Source organism: Condylura cristata, unplaced genomic scaffold (genome assembly GCF_000260355.1).
Source record: "Condylura cristata isolate star-nosed mole 26May11 unplaced genomic scaffold, ConCri1.0 scaffold00033, whole genome shotgun sequence".
In the NCBI taxonomy this organism is placed as follows: domain Eukaryota; kingdom Metazoa; phylum Chordata; class Mammalia; order Eulipotyphla; family Talpidae; genus Condylura; species Condylura cristata.
Genome location: NW_004567134.1, coordinates 10,772,305 through 10,788,510, shown reverse-complemented (window position 1 = coordinate 10,788,510; position 16,206 = coordinate 10,772,305). Strand labels below are relative to the sequence as shown.

General features: G+C 48.5%; 1 protein-coding gene across 4 annotated transcripts in view; it reads left to right on the top strand.

The window, feature by feature from the left end:
• The window catches only part of CPNE4 (copine IV), a 333,423-nt gene that overhangs the window by 15,927 nt on the left and 301,290 nt on the right, over positions 1-16,206 (top strand). The window contains exon 1 of one of the 4 annotated variants that reach the window (XM_012732181.1): positions 3,312-3,382. The exons of the other annotated variants lie outside the window; for them this stretch is intronic. Coding sequence (XP_012587635.1) covers positions 3,360-3,382 — 23 coding nt within the window. The 5' untranslated portion in view covers positions 3,312-3,359. Of the gene's footprint in view, positions 1-3,311; positions 3,383-16,206 lie in introns of those variants that run through there. 4 annotated transcript variants of the gene reach the window in all.

Sequence of the window (16,206 nt, the reverse complement as noted above, 5' to 3'; positions counted from 1 at the left end):
AGAACAGCGTGCCTGCTTTGCGCTCTGCCGTTCCTTCTGGCGCGACTCTTCTATGTGATACTGGAGAGCAAGGTGGGAGCCTTGTACTACAATCTGCCAAAGTGACAGCCAGGCCTCTTGAGTCGCCACCAGCCATATTCACTTAGCATCAGCTGGGATTACTTGTCAGGGTCAGAAAGCATGACCATTCCAGCCCCGTGGTAAAGGTGTTGTTCGTAAAGAGGAACAGGAGATTTAGAGGCTGAGTGCGTGCAAATCAGGCTTGTTGCTTGTCATTCGTCGCTTTAAGGAGAAGAGGTCGAAAAGTTTGCAGTGTGTGTTGAGCAGCTCTTGGTATTATCTTGGGCACGTTCCGCATGTAACTGATGTTCCAAACCATGGGTGGAAATCACAGTTCCCTGGTTTCTAAATTACTCTCCAGCAGGTGGAGAGCTGTAGGTGATTACTTGGCAGGGCATGGAGACGGGTAGGTCTGCTCTGACTGTCCTCGAGCCCTGGGGAGAAGTCGGAGCTGTGTCAGCCTGGAGAAGCGCCCTGGCCTGGGTGCCTGCTGAGGTCGGAGCATGAGCTCTGTGCCCTTTCGGAAGTGGAGTTCCCACCGCCCCCTTTCTGAGATAGCCTGGGTTTCCATCTGCTCAGCCGCACAGACTTGGCCATGGGGTTATCATTTATTAATTCATTCATTTGGGAGGGTGACACGCTGCCTCAGCTGAGATGCGAGCCGAGCCCCAGCCTCCGCATCGGCGTCTCAGGCTGTGCCCAGCTTTCCGCACGCACACCAGCCTCTGGAGCCCGGGTTCCGACCAGAGCCTGCCTGCCTCCCACGGTGGTAAGTGCCTTGCCGGCAGCTGGCAGGACCTGGAGCAGGCTGGAGCCGAGGAGGGCAAGAGCCCGCTCCCAAACGCGTGGCTTCCCTTTGAGGGACCCAGACCACCTTTTCCCGTTGGGGAGAGAGGGTAGGAGGGACAGGGCGGTGGACACCGGCCCGATGCATTTGGTGCCACATTCTGACTCGGAGCTGGAAGCCCAGTGGGTGGAAATGTGTTGGCTGGACCGGCCGCTTGATCCCGCCAGCTGATGAGCAGAATTTGTTCATTTTTTAGGCTTTTTGTTTTTGAGAGCATCTAATTTTTAGAACTCCTGAAAGCCATTAGTCTTGGGACGGAGGCTGGAGGCCGAGAATTGCTTTCTGATCTGCTGAAGTTTGGCTAATGTTGCAGTTCAGGGCAGCAGCTTCATTGTGTCAAATGAGAGCACCAGGCAAATTCTCCCATTCCAAGAGCTTTTTTTCTCTGTCATTCTGGTTTTTAAAGTAAGTGGACAAATCCTATGTAGATGACTGTAAACCTTCCTTACCCCTTTATAGGTGCACCTTCATATGTCAGTGAATGTACATTAGATTTAGTTTTTAGATTTAGTTTTTAGATGCATTGTTTTATAGACTTAGGCGATGCTATGCTTATTATTTTGAATCAAATTTATTTAAATCCTTCACGTCAAGCATAGCAATGTGCTTACTTTTTGTGACTCACCACTTTGGGCTTAAGATTTGTCTGCAATCAAGGCAAAAGCTCAGCATAGAAGTTTCTTCTAGAGTGGCACCGTTTGGGGGGCTTGGGAATGAAGAGACTAATAATCGGCTCAGAGGCTTGGACAAAATTTACAACGTTAACATGTTTTCTTGCTTGTTTTATTTGTAAATGTTGATCCTGCCACTGTGAACCTCAGAGCTTTTCCTGTTTTCTTGTTTCACAACTCCTTAGGAACGTACAAAAGAAAAGGTAATAAAGGACAGTCTTTTCAAGATAAAACATGATTCGTAAAGGTGACAGCCACGCCATATGTGAGCAGTGATTAGCAGCTGCAGAGTCTGCTAACGGCTTTTTAAAAATAAAGTGATAAAGCAGATTTTCCCATTATTTTGTGTTTTGGTGCTTGCTCAAATGCATCGCTCTGATTTTTCTAGCTTTCCTTTTATTCATCAAATTATTCATTGTTCATGTCCCAGCAGTGCGGCATTGGGGCTTTCTTAAATATTTCACATATATCCCTGCCTATTCTTCCAGTGAGATTTTAAATTTCGAGACAATGATATGGTAGATATGAACACTGTAACCTCATCAAAACTGCTCATTTTATTTCTGTGGAGTATGGATGGTCAGAAAGGAAAGGCCAAAGCTTACTCATTTGGCTTTGGTTTGCTTTAATGTATAGCCTGATGGAGGTGGGCATTTGATTAATGAAGTGTCACAAGTTTCAGTGACTTTCTCCAGCCATCACCGGCAGACATGTCTGTAGGGTGTGTGGGGACAGACAGACATTCATCTCTGAGGAGTGGAAGGAGACGCTTCCTAGTTTAACATTGAATGCCATCTTAGCTCAATGGGTTAATTCTAGATAGTGCATTTTTACAAAATTCATTGTCTTTGTCAAGCTGACCAAGCTCTCTTCCAGATTGACAAGCCTCCGATAATTAGCTTAGTATATAGCGTGATAGTTTTTAATTTTATTTGGGTCACAATTCTCTTGGTGAAGCTACTGAAACTTAAGACTCTCTTACTTGAGAGAAACATACCTTATTGAATTAAAAAAAAATCTGCATCCAATTTCAGGGGTTGATGGACCTCTCTGAGACATAGACATCCTCCTCTCCCCCTCAGTAACCCCTTTACCGTCACGTCAGTGAAAGTGTTCTCCATGGCAAATTTCTTTAAAACAACAACATATGCAGATATGCGTGATTGCTCGGTGGCATTTCTGTTCAGGGGAAAAGGAACAGTAGAGCTGGAGACATCTTGAGAAGCCCTGAGCTGCCCGGCATCTTTTTTGGGGGTAACCACAAAGAGCTGTGTCTTCGCCAAGACTCAGGCTCCAACCTTCCTGTATTGGAGTCCTCAGGTGTCGATGCTGGGGAGAGATGGCAGAGCCTCGGGGTGCAGTGAGGGAGGCATGGCTGTGTGCCAGTGAGTGTCTGCCAGACACTCCCCCACCTCCACCCACCAAGCCTCGGAGCTCGATTCCCTGGTGGGCTGCCCGGGAAGCCAGTGGACTGAGCATGTCACGTGATGCCCAGGCACAAATAAGAGGGGAGGCCTCCTCTGCAGCTCCTGGTGGCGGGCCAGTGCCTTGGTCTGCCTGGACATCCCCGGAGCGCTCTGCCCCGGGCCGCGCGGTGCAGCCTTCCTGGGGCTGCCTTTGCAGGGCTCTGACTGTTTGCAAGGGGCCGGTGGGCGCTGGCCAGTGAAGCGGATTGGCACTGGGCGCGGCGCACCCAGCTTGTGCAGTTGCACCAACAGGTCCGGAACTGGCCATAGAACACCAAGAGATAGTTTGGAACTAGAAGGGGGACACGTATAAAAATGGAAGACCCAGAGGGACAAGGGTAAGATCTGTCCCGCGTCCCTTCCCCTCTGTGTCCGTCCTCCCTCCTCCTCCCCCCCCCACTTCTCCCGTCTTTCCTCCCAGGCTTCCTTCCACGCACTGTGCTCTCCTCTCCCCTTCCTCCCTCCACGCTGCCTTTCTTCCTCTCCCTCCGCACCGTCTTCCCTTCTGTCATTTCCTTTCCACTTTCTTTCCTCCTCCTCTTCCAGCTTCCTTCTGTCCTCCGTCCCTGTTGAGCTGCATGGGCGCTCCCTGTCGTCAGGGCTGTCTGTCCTCAGCACGGGAGCGTGGTTCCTCTCAGCCACGGCAGGTGCCACCCGCCCTGGTCCTGCCTCACCGGCCCCTGCTCCGCCTTCCTGGGTCACCTTTCATCCCCCAGCGTGTGCTCAGTACTTAGAGAAGAAGGCTAAAATGCATACGTTAAAAAGCTTCACTTTCAGTAATTGAGGCATAAGCAGGAGAAAAGCCACGAGCTATGCGATGTCACAAAGTGGGAACGTGAGGTGACAAAACAGTTTTTGCTGATGAGTGGAAGAGAGGCCCTTGGAGTTCAGGGAACGGAGCACGTTTTGGTGGCGTGAGTGGGTGGTGGAAAGTCGTGCAGAGGATTGTAAAGTGGCGTTCGTGAAGTAGGACTTTCGTATTTGGAGAGCGGAGAAAATTTCCATCCAGGAAAGTGAGGGGAGGTACTGATAGGGGTCAAGTTCGGCTCCGTCAGTCTCAGTCTCTCTCTTTTGGTTGCCTTCAGCTGCCAAGGGAAAGAGGGGAACCCGTTTCCTCTCTCCGGCTCCTGCGACTTCTCCTCTCCCGGGCTCCGCCATCTCCTCTGTTGTTTCCATTCCTTCTGCACTCCTCTGATGCCATTTCTCCTCATGGGGAGGGGCTTCAGGGAGGCAGCCACCCTTGCTCAGCAGATCGTCACTTCAGGCTGCACTTGAAAAGCTACTTTGATGTCTGCATTGGACAGAGTATGTTGCAACATAACGTCCAGTTTGGTGGTTGAAATTCCGGCTGTTTTTGGGTCGGCTCCTGATGGCCCAGAGCAGGGCACGTGGGGTCAGTGGTCTGACGTGTCGGGGGGTCTCAGGCAGTCTGGGGGTCTGGTTGGTATCCATAGCATGGTTGGTCCAGGGCGGTACAGTCCAGTCCAGATGGAGTGTCCGACCTTGTGGTTGGATTTCCTCTTCCTTCTTATTGTAGCGCCTCAGGGCTGACGGTTCATAGCGGTTGGTTTGTCTCTTACATTGTCTGATGCCATCGGCCAGGAGCTCTCTGTCTGTCTTGCTCACTGCTATGTATGTGCATTTAGCCTGTGTTCTTGGACGTTTTCATAGTAGATGTGAGTGCCATGAGCTGCAACCAATTCATACTACTTCATCCCAACATCCCAACCCATGAGGGGTATTTTATTTCAGGTGCCTAGTGGGCCCGGTTCTGGTCTGATGGCTGGCTCTGGTGTGACTGCTTCTTGAATGAGATCTGATCAGTATGCTGTGGGGACTCACTCGCTGTGGAAGTCGCAGTCTCAGTTTATTCCCTCTGAGGCTGGCATTTCTCGACGATTGTTCTATCTGATCCTTCCGAAGATTTAACCTCATTGGCGGCATGGGAGGTAGAGGGTGGCTGGGGTCCCCTCGGCTTGTGGCCTTTTGGTATTTGGCCTTAAGTAAATAATCCCTTTATCAAATATTTGCTAGCTGCTCAGAACAGACATTTTCTCATTGGTACCTCACTATCGATTATTGAAAAGTTCACATTCGGCCATCATATATGTGTCTGGGAGTTAGCACAAAAAATTCCTTTCCTTTCCAAGAACAGTATGGTGACTCTTAAGCATACATTTGAGCTTTCCTTTGCTTCCTTCCTCAGATGAAATCTGATTGAAAGGTTTATCTTGTAGCAGAAGGGCCAGGAGAAGAGAACTCTAGTGGTGAGCTACCCCAGAGCGGTGTGGTCAAAAGGCAATGTGGAAATAGTTCATGCAGCTCCCCATGTGATAAACCGGGGAACCCCAGGCCCACAGTGGAAAGAGATTTGGCCCTAAGTGATGCGGCAGGTTAGAGAAGATCCAGGACCCGAGCACAGGTTCTCTGGCCCTTGGGAATATTTCCACGTGCAGACTCTGCCCCTGGTTATACTGAGATGTCAGGCAGAGAAAGCTGGGACAACTCCATGCAAACTTTCACCAGCAGAATAAGCCAAACATTTTTTTTTTTTGTTTGTTTGTTCTGTATTTCATTAGGGGTGATTTAATGGAATTTTGAAGAAAACTTAAAAACAAATGAGGATAAAACTTTTTCAAGAGCACAGAGACCTTTTACAAAGATATAAAGGGTCTGTTTGAAGAGCATTCTTGGTTAAAAAAAGCAGTCAGATTTACTGCACACACTCCATTATCATGCATGCTCTAACCAGGGAGGTGTAGAAGACCATGATAATTAAAAGCTATCCAGTTGCTAAAATCTATTAAATAACTGTTTTGTGAAAGACAGAAGCCAAGAACACAATATATTAAGAGACAATAGAAATGTAATCCTCCCCCTACACCATGGGATGCAGTCAAAACTGTAATTAGACTATGGTTCCTACTCCCAGATGCCAATGTCAGAGAGAAAAGAGAGATTAAAATAGCTTCTGAACCAAAAACATTCTAAGAAACAAGGGGATAAAAAGTGAAGAAAAATCATAATAAGCTGAGAATTGAGGAAGGAAAAACCAAGCCATCTAGTGAGCAGAGCTAGTGTTTCTGGCCCAGCTGAGAGGACTTCTCCCCCCTCAGCCTCAGCCGTCACCTCTCCCCCTCCCCCTCCCCCAACCCCCCCACTTCTGACTCCTGCACTCCCAGGTGCAGGGCCTCAGAGGGGTGGTGGGTGGGGTGAGGGGCCATTTCCTCTAGCCTGTTCCTTTAGGGACGGCTCTGGAAGGGTGTGCAGAGAGGGTACTGATCCCAGCTATAGGGACCTTCTAGGGCCTTCCCACCTGAGGCTACTGAAGACGGGACCTTCCTGTCCAAGCTGCAGACATGTTGTCTTGCGGTTCTCCCAGTAGCAGCCACAACTCAGAGCCTCACCCACCGTGAGGCCCTCAGGACCGCACGGGGGGGGGGGGGTGGCCCTAGTGGGGAGGGGTGCAGAGCTTTCTGGCTGTTGCGCACACCTTGGCTTCCCTGTGGCTCTCCCTGTGGGCACAAGCTATCCTCTGTGCCCCATCCGTGGTCTCTCAATAAGGAAAATCAATGTGTCCCCACCCGTGGCTGGTTGTGAGGTTAAGTGAGCAGGGTCTTAAAGCATGTTGGGTTGTTCTCAGACGTCCACAATTATTATCGTCTTAACCTGTTAGGGACACGGAGCAAGGGTGTGATAATAGCAAGAAATATAAAGTACAGACCCTGCTGTGGAGTAACTGAACACTATTTAGTCATGCAGGAGGTTGGTGGTGGTGGTGTGCTGATACCTAACAAAGGATGAGGCTTTTATTATTACTATTATTATCATTGTTTTTAAAAAACGATTTCTTTTTTAGGGTAGTAACACTGGTTTACACCCCTTTTTACATATTTGGTCACTGCCGCACCCACAGTCCCTGACGTGGTCGGTTGTGCCCCTTCCAGTCTGTGCTCCCCTCCCCCTCCAGCCTCTGCCCTGCAGTCAGATTCCTGGCTTAGTTCTTAGTTTGGCTGATCTGGCCCTTCCTTTGGTTTCCTTAACTTCCATGCAGAAGTGACAGGATGGAAGGTTGAGGGGATGGGTGTGAGGTGCTGCCTTCCCCACCCTCTGTTCCTGTTCAGCTCAGGAGGGGTGGAGCCTCCCTGTTCACCCAGAGGAAGTGAGGCCTCCAGTCCCGAAACACACTGTCTGAGTTTCATTCGCTTTTTAGAAAGGAAAAAGATCCCAGTTAAAGACATAAGCCCATGCAATTGTCTAGAGAATCGTGATTTCCATGAGTTCTTAAACATGTTGACTGTTGTCACGGCCCTCTTTTTGGTGGTTGTGTCCCTTTGGTGTCCCAGGGAAACATACAGGAGAGGCCAGCATAATCTGCAGGATCTCACACCCATTTATCAGGCTCACAGTGCCCAGACAGATGGCGTGGGCCCCAGCATTTGGGCCTGGCTTGGAACGAAGCATCCGTGCTCCAGGTGAGTCCCTCCTCTGACCACGACATCAGGCCCCTCCCTCAGTTTAATCCAGGACAAGTGAGGGGGAAGATCTGAGGGGGAGTTTCCCACCATTGCCATCTTGGCGCTGATTTTTCTTTGTCCAGAACCGAACCTCTTGGTGGCTTTCACAGCCCGTGTCACTGGGCTAGGGCTCCTCCAGCTTGCTCCACGTCATGCCCAGCTGCGGGGTTAGAAAACTGCTCCGGGAGCTGTCTATCCTGGCGTGGTTTGTCTCGCCGAAGCTCTGCAGGGGCACAGCCACAGCCATCAGGGACACACTGGGGCTTTTGTGCTGCTGTCACAGAGCTGAGTAGTCGTGATGGAGACCATATGACCCATGAAACCAAAAACTACAGGACCTGGCCTAGAAAAGCATCACTGATCCTTGACCTGAAGCTCAGAAGGCAGGAAGCGGGGAATCCTTTCCAAGCGACACGAGGCAGCAGAGGCCTGGCTGGCTCTGCAGGGTTGGACATGAGGAGGAGAGAAAATAAAAGTAGTCAAGTTGCGTGTAGAACAACGGGGCCAAAACAGGAACGGGAACTGTTCTGACTCAGGTTCTTGTGGTTCCTCTCATTCTAATTGAAATTGCCCCTAATGATCACTACGTCTTTCTCATCACAAGTCATGTGAAATACTCCAGTGATGGGAAGCTTAATGGGCTTTTTGAAGTGATCCCGTTCTCCCATAGCGGTGTCACGCTGGCTGTTTACAATTTCAAAACAAAATCATCCTTTGGGATTTGACCTTGCATTTTTGAGGGTTGATTCTAAGTCGGGCGATTAGGTTTCCCGTCCGCAGCTACTAGAGTCCTCTTACTTTTTGAAATGCGCTGAGTTTTTCTGTACCTCCAACAGTCTGTGAAGCATCCTGCACAAGTTGTCTGCCTTTCCCTCTCGGGCCAGGAAGGGACCACGAGGAAGATGGAGAATTAAGTCTGGGCTTTTCGTCAGCCGATCTCGCTTGGCAGAGACAGAAGAGAATTCCAAGGGTCGCTCATTTTCTACCTTAGAGTCAGAGTGACTCTGACTCTACTGAAAGGGTGTGCACCTGAGCCCTGTTCTTTGACAACTCATTTTTGTGACTTGGAGCACGCCCCCTCTCAGAGATTGTGCACGGCATTGTCGGGCGCACCGGGAGGGCTGTGCTAGCTGGGTATTGGGGCCACTTCCCCTCACCTGCAGTTCATGCAGGCTCAGGACTACTCCATCCAGGTGGCACCACTTCGAACGTGCACACAGGTACCTGTGGGCTGGAAGCAGACCTGCTCCTTCCTCTCTCCAAGCTAGCTGCAGCTTTGCCAGCAAGGGGAAACTGAGCGGGGTGATTTCAGAGGCATCTCCTAGCTCTTTGATTTGAAGGCCTTTGCGGTAGTTGGTATGGCCGGCTAAGCAGTTCTGCTCACGCTCTGTGGGCTCCCTGCCTGGAGTGCCTTTGAAGCCAGCTGGGAAAGCTGTGTGCCAGGAAATCCATGGGGCCTGGGGAGGGGAGAGGCCTGGGTAGCTCTGAGGACAGGGCCCTGGGGACTGAAGGAAAGTGTTGAGGCAAATATCAGCTGTGAGAGGTGGAGATGTGGTAGACCAAAGGCAGGTGTGGCTAAGTCTCGCTGGCCTGGCTCCAGATTAAAGCAGCAGAGAAAGGCCAGAGGCCCCCTGGGTTCCGGGACTGGAACAGTGACGTGCTGAAATACCCAGAACAGCCCTTCACTGGGGTCCTACTTGGCCTTTGCCAACAGAGTCCTGGACAGAGTGACCAGGTTACCTAGACTGGGCATAGGGACAGTAGCCAGTGTGTGTCCTGTGGGCTGCGGGTAGTGAGGCTTCCCAGAGCCTACGAACCTTTGGAGGAAAGCAGGAACCAGCCTGAATGTCCTTGAGATTGTGCTAACTTCAAAGTCCAGTTTCTCTCTGATCAAAGAACTAAGTACATTTCCCTTAAAAACCTTGTTTTTACAAGGTCACATAGTGCTGTTACTTACTGTGTGTAGCCACAGTGCTAAATGCTTTCTAATCTTCATCTCATGTTATTTCAGCTTCCCACAGTTAGTAGTGTGTTCTGGTTCTCTGCGGCAGAAGAGGAAACCAAGGCTCACTGAAGTTAGCTAACGTGTCCAAGAGACAGAAAGTTCTATCGCCAGACCTGCCACCCAGATGGTCGTACTTTTCATTGCTAGCCGGTACGCCTCGGGGGTGCTTCACTTAACCTCACTAGTGCAGGGAGGCCACAGGACAGGGCAGCATTCATGCCTGTGCAGAGTGAACATCACCCAGGAGCTGTCAGTCTCAGTGCTGTTGACGTCTTTGTTGAGGGGACTTCCTTGTACATTGTAGGATGTTTAGCAACACCCCTGGTCTCTACCCACTTTGATGCCACTCGTACCTCTGTCCAGGTGTGATGACCCAAAAGAACTCCAGATTTTGCCTAGTATCCCCCAGGAGACAAACTTGACCCTGGTGGAGTGAGAATCACTGAAATGAACTAATATTAATTGGCCATTAAGAAAAATGTCTGCATATATAATTTCTTTATGTCTTCCTTTTTCCTCTTGCACCAAAATTTTATTGTTAATGACCTGGGCCCTTCTCTCTGTCTGTCTGGCTTCCTGAACTGTCACCAGGAACCCTTTCACCTTGTTGGCATTTTCCCAGACTTCCTAGACATCCTCTCGTCAAGCCTGGATCCTCCAGAGAAGAATTAAGAGCCAGCCATCTATGAAAACAATGTGCTTTTCCTGGTGCTAAGTGCCTCTGCTCAGGCAGTAAAATGCCTCAGTGGCATGAACATATGGCACCGACATGGCTGCCTAAAGTCGTGCTGGGCACGGGGGGTGTGGTTGGGGGTGATTTATGCTGAATTCCAGAGGCCTCCCCTCCTGTAGGAGCAGCTGGGCTGAGGACCTCAGGAATCTTTATACCACATAGAACAAGGCTTTGTGGGGAAGAAGGCTGGTGCCTTGAAGCTACTGCATTTTGTTCTGTTAATAAAACTCCCTGCAGATCTGACATCTGCCACAAAGAAAGACCTAGAGCAGCCATATGGCCCAGAGCCAGACCCTGCCTCTGCTCCAGGCAGCCATCCTGCTGTGCTATGCCTTAGACAAGTGACCCGCTGCATTTCAGTGCACGACTCCTTATAAGCTCCAGGCGAGTAGAAAGCCTGGAGTATTTATCATGGAGCAGGTGTCTGAGCTGTTTAACAGCCCAGTTTTTAAAGCCCTAGATGCAAAAGGTTAGAAAAGTCACTGATTTTTTTTTTTTTTAAAGATTTGTTTATTTATGTATACAGAATTGGGGTATGGGTCAGAGGTGCAAAGGCAGTAAGAGGATTCACCAGAGACAGAGCGGGGAGCAGAACAGGCAGATTGACAAAGTACACTGCTGAGGAGAGTAGCGGGTAAGACAGAGTTCTGCCACACCATGTGGGTCACCTCCTGGGGCGGGGATCGAACTCACACTGAAACAGCTGTGGTTAGCTTGCACTGCTGTGTCCTAAACCATTGCGCCACAAGGGAGGGCCTCATTGGCTAATTTTGACAGAAAAGTGGCTGCCTATGAACTTTCATAACGATGCCTGGGGCGAGACTCCCATGGGAGATGTCATCACAGTACTTGATAATGGATTTTTAAAATACTGAGCTCTCCCACAGGAAAGGATTCGTGAGCATAGCCTGAGCCAGACATGTGTGCCTGTGCCTTCCTGCCATGTGCACACACATACGCAGGCATTCTTGTCTTCACAGGGAAGGATCCTGAGGCGTATTGCCAGAGAAAATTGTTCTAAAGTCTAGAGCAGTCACTTTTGCATTGGGCCCTCCCTGGTGGCTCAATGGGTCAGGACAAAAAGAAAACTGGAAAAAACTCAAACATGTGGAGACAGCGAGATGTTGCTATCTAATTCTTGCATTGACAAAGAAATCAGAGAAAAAGTTTTCTGTAGACCAGTGAAAATGAAGAGATGAGCTTCTAGGTTCTACAGGAAGCAGCAAAAGCAACATGAAGAGGGAAGTTCATAGCAATATAGGCTCATGTCAGTAAATCAGAAGAGTCTCAAGCAAACAGCCATATATCTGAAGGAGATAGACAAAGAAGTACAAATTGAGTCAACAGGCAATAGAAGGAAGGAAATAAAAATTAGAATGGGAATAAGTGAAATATAAACTCCAAAGACAATACAAAATATCAGTGAACCCAAGAGCTGGTTCTTTGAATAGATAGACAAAACTGGTAATATCCTCCACAGGTAAATAAAAAGCATCAGTAGTAGGTATTTTACCAAGTAATTACTGTGTCTGAAACACAGTACTGATATGTTTGATTGGATTGCTGAGTGAAGGGAAGAACTGCCATGGACGGTTGTGCAAGTTCCACACTGTGGAGATAGTCACTCGCTAGTCAACTTGTGTTGAACACAAGTTGTGAGACCCTTCACACACAACCTGATGCTCTACTATTTAAGAAGTGTTTTCTTCATTTTTCAGAATTGAGACTCAATGTGATGACTACCAACCTAAACTCACAAAGTGGGTAAGTGGGTGGTGGGTGGCAGATGGGGGATCATGGCGGGCATGCAGGCCCCTCTCAGTTTAGCATTACTGCTTGGAGAATAGGGAAAACAGTTCCTTGAAAATCTTCATGAAAAACTTGATGGTTGGGTCTTTTTGTTTGTTTGTTTTTTTGTTTAATGGCAAATGGGTTTGCATCGTTTGTGCTTCAGAAGTAGAGGCGCCCCCTTCAGGTGTCACTACAGCAACCCGCCACCAGCGCACCCCAAGTCCAGCCCCATAGCTCGTTGTGCTCCTTTCGCCTTTGTTCTCCCCTTTCCCTTCTCCCTCTCTTCTGCTTAGCCCCAGTTCTGCGGTCATGGTCATGTCTCTGGGGTCCGTGTTATTCATTGGTTTTATCTGTGGGTCTTGTCTTTAAACCAAAATGATGAAGTCTCTGGCGTCAAAACGGAAAAATGAAGACGCTGAAATGATTACTTTGCTGGATCCCTGCCTTTAGCTCACACATTCTGTTAAAGTCCTTACCTTATTTTCTCCAAATAGATTATATCATCTTGTTAGCCCTTTGTTCTCCTCTTCTCAGGAGAAGCCTCCATCAAAGAGCCCAGAAAAATGTACTTGCTGTGCTGGGCACAGCGTAAGTAGAATTAACAAAAAATAAATGATAACAGCGTGGACCCACTGTAGCAAGGAAATGTTATCGTAGAGGTTGGTACTGTAATGCTAATAACCAGCTCCCATGTGCTAGTCCTTTGATCCCTCCATCCCTGCTATCACTCTATCCCTGAATCGGCAGTAAACTGGATGCTACAATGGTCACATCTTCTTAAGACCAGTTGGCTGGAAATATCAAGTCCTGCCACACTCTGCCCTCTGAAGTCTTGTATCTCCATGCCCTCGTGTGATCACGGATCCCACGGGAGGTGGGAGTGATGGATGCTCCTGATTGTTCGTCGCTCATAAAGGCAATTTATTTTTCAATCAACTTTTTCATATAGCAGGTCAGCCGAGAGAACTACAAAAGATGAGAGATTTATGTCAGATCACAAAAAATTTGTGGTTAACAAAATGAAGTTTCAGGAAATGAAGGGCTGTGTTATATGACTTGACAAGGGGAATGCAGGACACCTGCTTTGGGAAACATTTTGCTCCTTGTGCTATAAATGTCGTTCTGAATTTCAGAGCCTGTGGAATACTTACTGGCAATCTCTCTTTTGTTCTGCTTATCTTTCTTAAAGAAGGGGAAGCGTGAGGAAGAGATTTATATTTCTGCGTTTCATGCTTGATTTTCTTAAATCTTCCCAAGGATCTTGCAAGGAAGATATGATTATCTCAGTCATACTGATGGTGACTCTGAGGTCTTCAGGAGTCTCCTGCCCAGGGGTGTGGCCACGTTTTTCATCCCTTGACGATCTGCTACAGAGCCCCAAGCTCTTTCTGTGGCGTCATGTATCTTGACAGTCACTGCTGGATTTCTTTCCTTAAATAGAAGGGGAAAAAAACTCTGTGTTAGTGATGGTAATATCCTCCATGGTAAAAGAAAAACACCAGAATATGTGCTCAGTGAGTAGTTACTCTGTGTCTAGCGTTGTGCTCTGTTATATTGTCACAGGCCTGCAGGGAGGAGATGCTGTTTTTGACAGCGGGTGCATTTGACAGGTGAGGAAGCTGAGACTCAGAGAGAAAAATTCTTCCCCAGAGTCACACAGCGACTAGAGTGCCCTTTCTTTGTACTCTTCTGGTTTTCCTTCTCTGTAGATTTTAAACTTTTAGAGCCTGAGATTTCCCTGGTGAATGTCATCATCCTTGGAAATCCCTGCAGTGTGTTTTCCTCTAGTAGACGACTGCTGAGATGTGAGTGCACGGATGGCAGCTGACCCTGGAAACTGCCCACGCAGACGTGCGCCTCCGGTCGCTTCACACGTTCTCCCCAACCTCTGGTTAGAGAGGGCTGGCGGGGAGGTGGGGAAGAAGGTGTATAAACAGATGGCTGTCTTCCTTCCGTAATGCCCGGCAGCTGGCAGCTCTCGGGTGTCGGTGATGGGGGTGACTCTGCAGACAGGCCGGGTTATGCTAACTTGACAAGTCACCCTCACGGACTGGTGCGGCTGATGCCCGCCACCCTGCCCCTCGGCTCCACACGAGCCTCCTTGCACGCTCACCACCGCACCACTTCAGCTGGACACTGAAGGGACACATCACCCTGGTCACATCCTGTTAGCTGAAATTCATCACCTGCCCCAGATTGCAGGGAAGGTGGGAAAGAGGAATTCTGCCTTGCACCTGCAAGAAGAGGAAAATTAGCTGAGTGAGCGGCAGAAGACACTTCTCCAGGCCAATTGGTTCTTTTGTTTATTTCTACTACTGAGTCAGAGGATTGAAGGTCACAGTTATGATCCTGCAGTATTCTTCAGAGTAGTTCCATGGATTTGCAGTTCTAGTAGGCACATTGTACAGATTTTAACTTGGTATGTTTACCATACTGACTCACGTCCAACTTCGGCGTATACCTATGATTGCCCACCTTTTAAGGAGAAGGTATTCATTCTAAAGCACTGAGAGTTCAGGAAATTGCTCTGTTGGTGCTGTTTCAAATGCTGTCTTAATTAGCATTCCTACCTTTTTTTAAAAAAGATTTATTTATGTTTATAGAACTGGGGTACAGACCAGAGATGTGGTGGGTGAGAGGATTCACCAGGGACAGAGTGGGGAGCAGAACAGGCCGACTGATGAAGCACACTGCTGAGGGGAGCAGCGGGCGGGTCAGGAGAGGTCTGCTGCACCTTCTGGGTCAGCTCCTTGGCTGGGGATTGAACTCGTGCTGCAGTGGCGTCCAAGAGCTTCATAATGCCATGCTTTAACCTGTTGCACCACCAGGGAGGGCCCCGTTACCTTTTCTTCAATGTCAGTGTAAAATATTTTCCATCAGGTTATTAAACAAAACAATGCTAAGTGAACTTAACAAGATTAAAAACTATATGCATTATGGTCTCAAATTTCTCTACCCCCACCATACCAGAAATCAGCATATCAAAATATTAACAGTTATAATTACTGAGGCTAAGAGTTATTTTTACTTCCTTTTCTCTCTATATTTTGAATTTTACAAAAAAAAATTAAAGTAAGTTGCCCATTTTAAAAACTAAGTTTGTTTTGCTTTGATATATATCAGAAAATACATTTCACATGTAGATGTAGATATAGGATGGATATTTAAAAGTGCTTGTGTATTTTTTGCAATTCTGTCTCTCAGAGTAGAATGGAATTAAATGATGCCTATTACAGAGTGCTCCCTCGCTCTCATTCCTGTTTGAAGTCATTCAGAACTTGGAGGGAGACGATGTTGTGAGAAGGGCATAGAGAGCAGAATGGGAGAGAGATGCCTTTCAGAGCTGAGGGGACTGTCATTTCCATCATGAAATCCAATTTAATTAGGGTCAGCCAGTCTCCACATCCTGTCTCCTTCTGCTCGTCCAGGTTAGTTAAGTCTGTATCTTCTGATGAATATCATTTTGCAATTAAAATACTGGTGCTGGCAAGTTGCAGCATCTCAATTTCCATGGCCCCTAGCTGTCAGCAAACTTGTCTTTTTAATCAGGACCTCTGTTACTCTCTCCCATCAAGTACTTTTCATTTTTCCAAGTTCCAGTAAACTTGGATGGAGAAAAGAAACATCAGTAGTATTTTAACGTAACCCTGAGCCTCTCGAGAAGCTCACTAGAACAGTGGCATTAGGGTGGCTCAGCCAACGCAAGGGTGGTGCCTCCTGGCTCACCCCATTACCAAGCAGTCAGGGTAAGCAGCAGACCTGGCACCCAGAAGCAGCTAATCAGGGTGACTTTGGTCATGGGAAAGAGAGCGGCTCTAGGGTGCTGTGGTCATCATACATCCTGTTGTCTGCGTCATGGAGGAAGGAGCCCTGAGCTCCCCTGTCTGCTCCCAGGACTGGATTATCTAGGCACAGTGCTGGGGTCAGCGGAATGCGAGCTGACTGATAGGTCGAGTCCCCTGACCAGAGAGTGTCTTCTTCAGCAGACTGAAAAGTTGCTCTCTGTGGTCAGTGACCCTCACTTGCTCCGTTAACCAAATTGAGTCGCTCAAGCGGCAGCCCTGGTGTGGACTGTGCAACCTGGGCAGATGCGTGGACGGCATGCAGCTTGCGTGT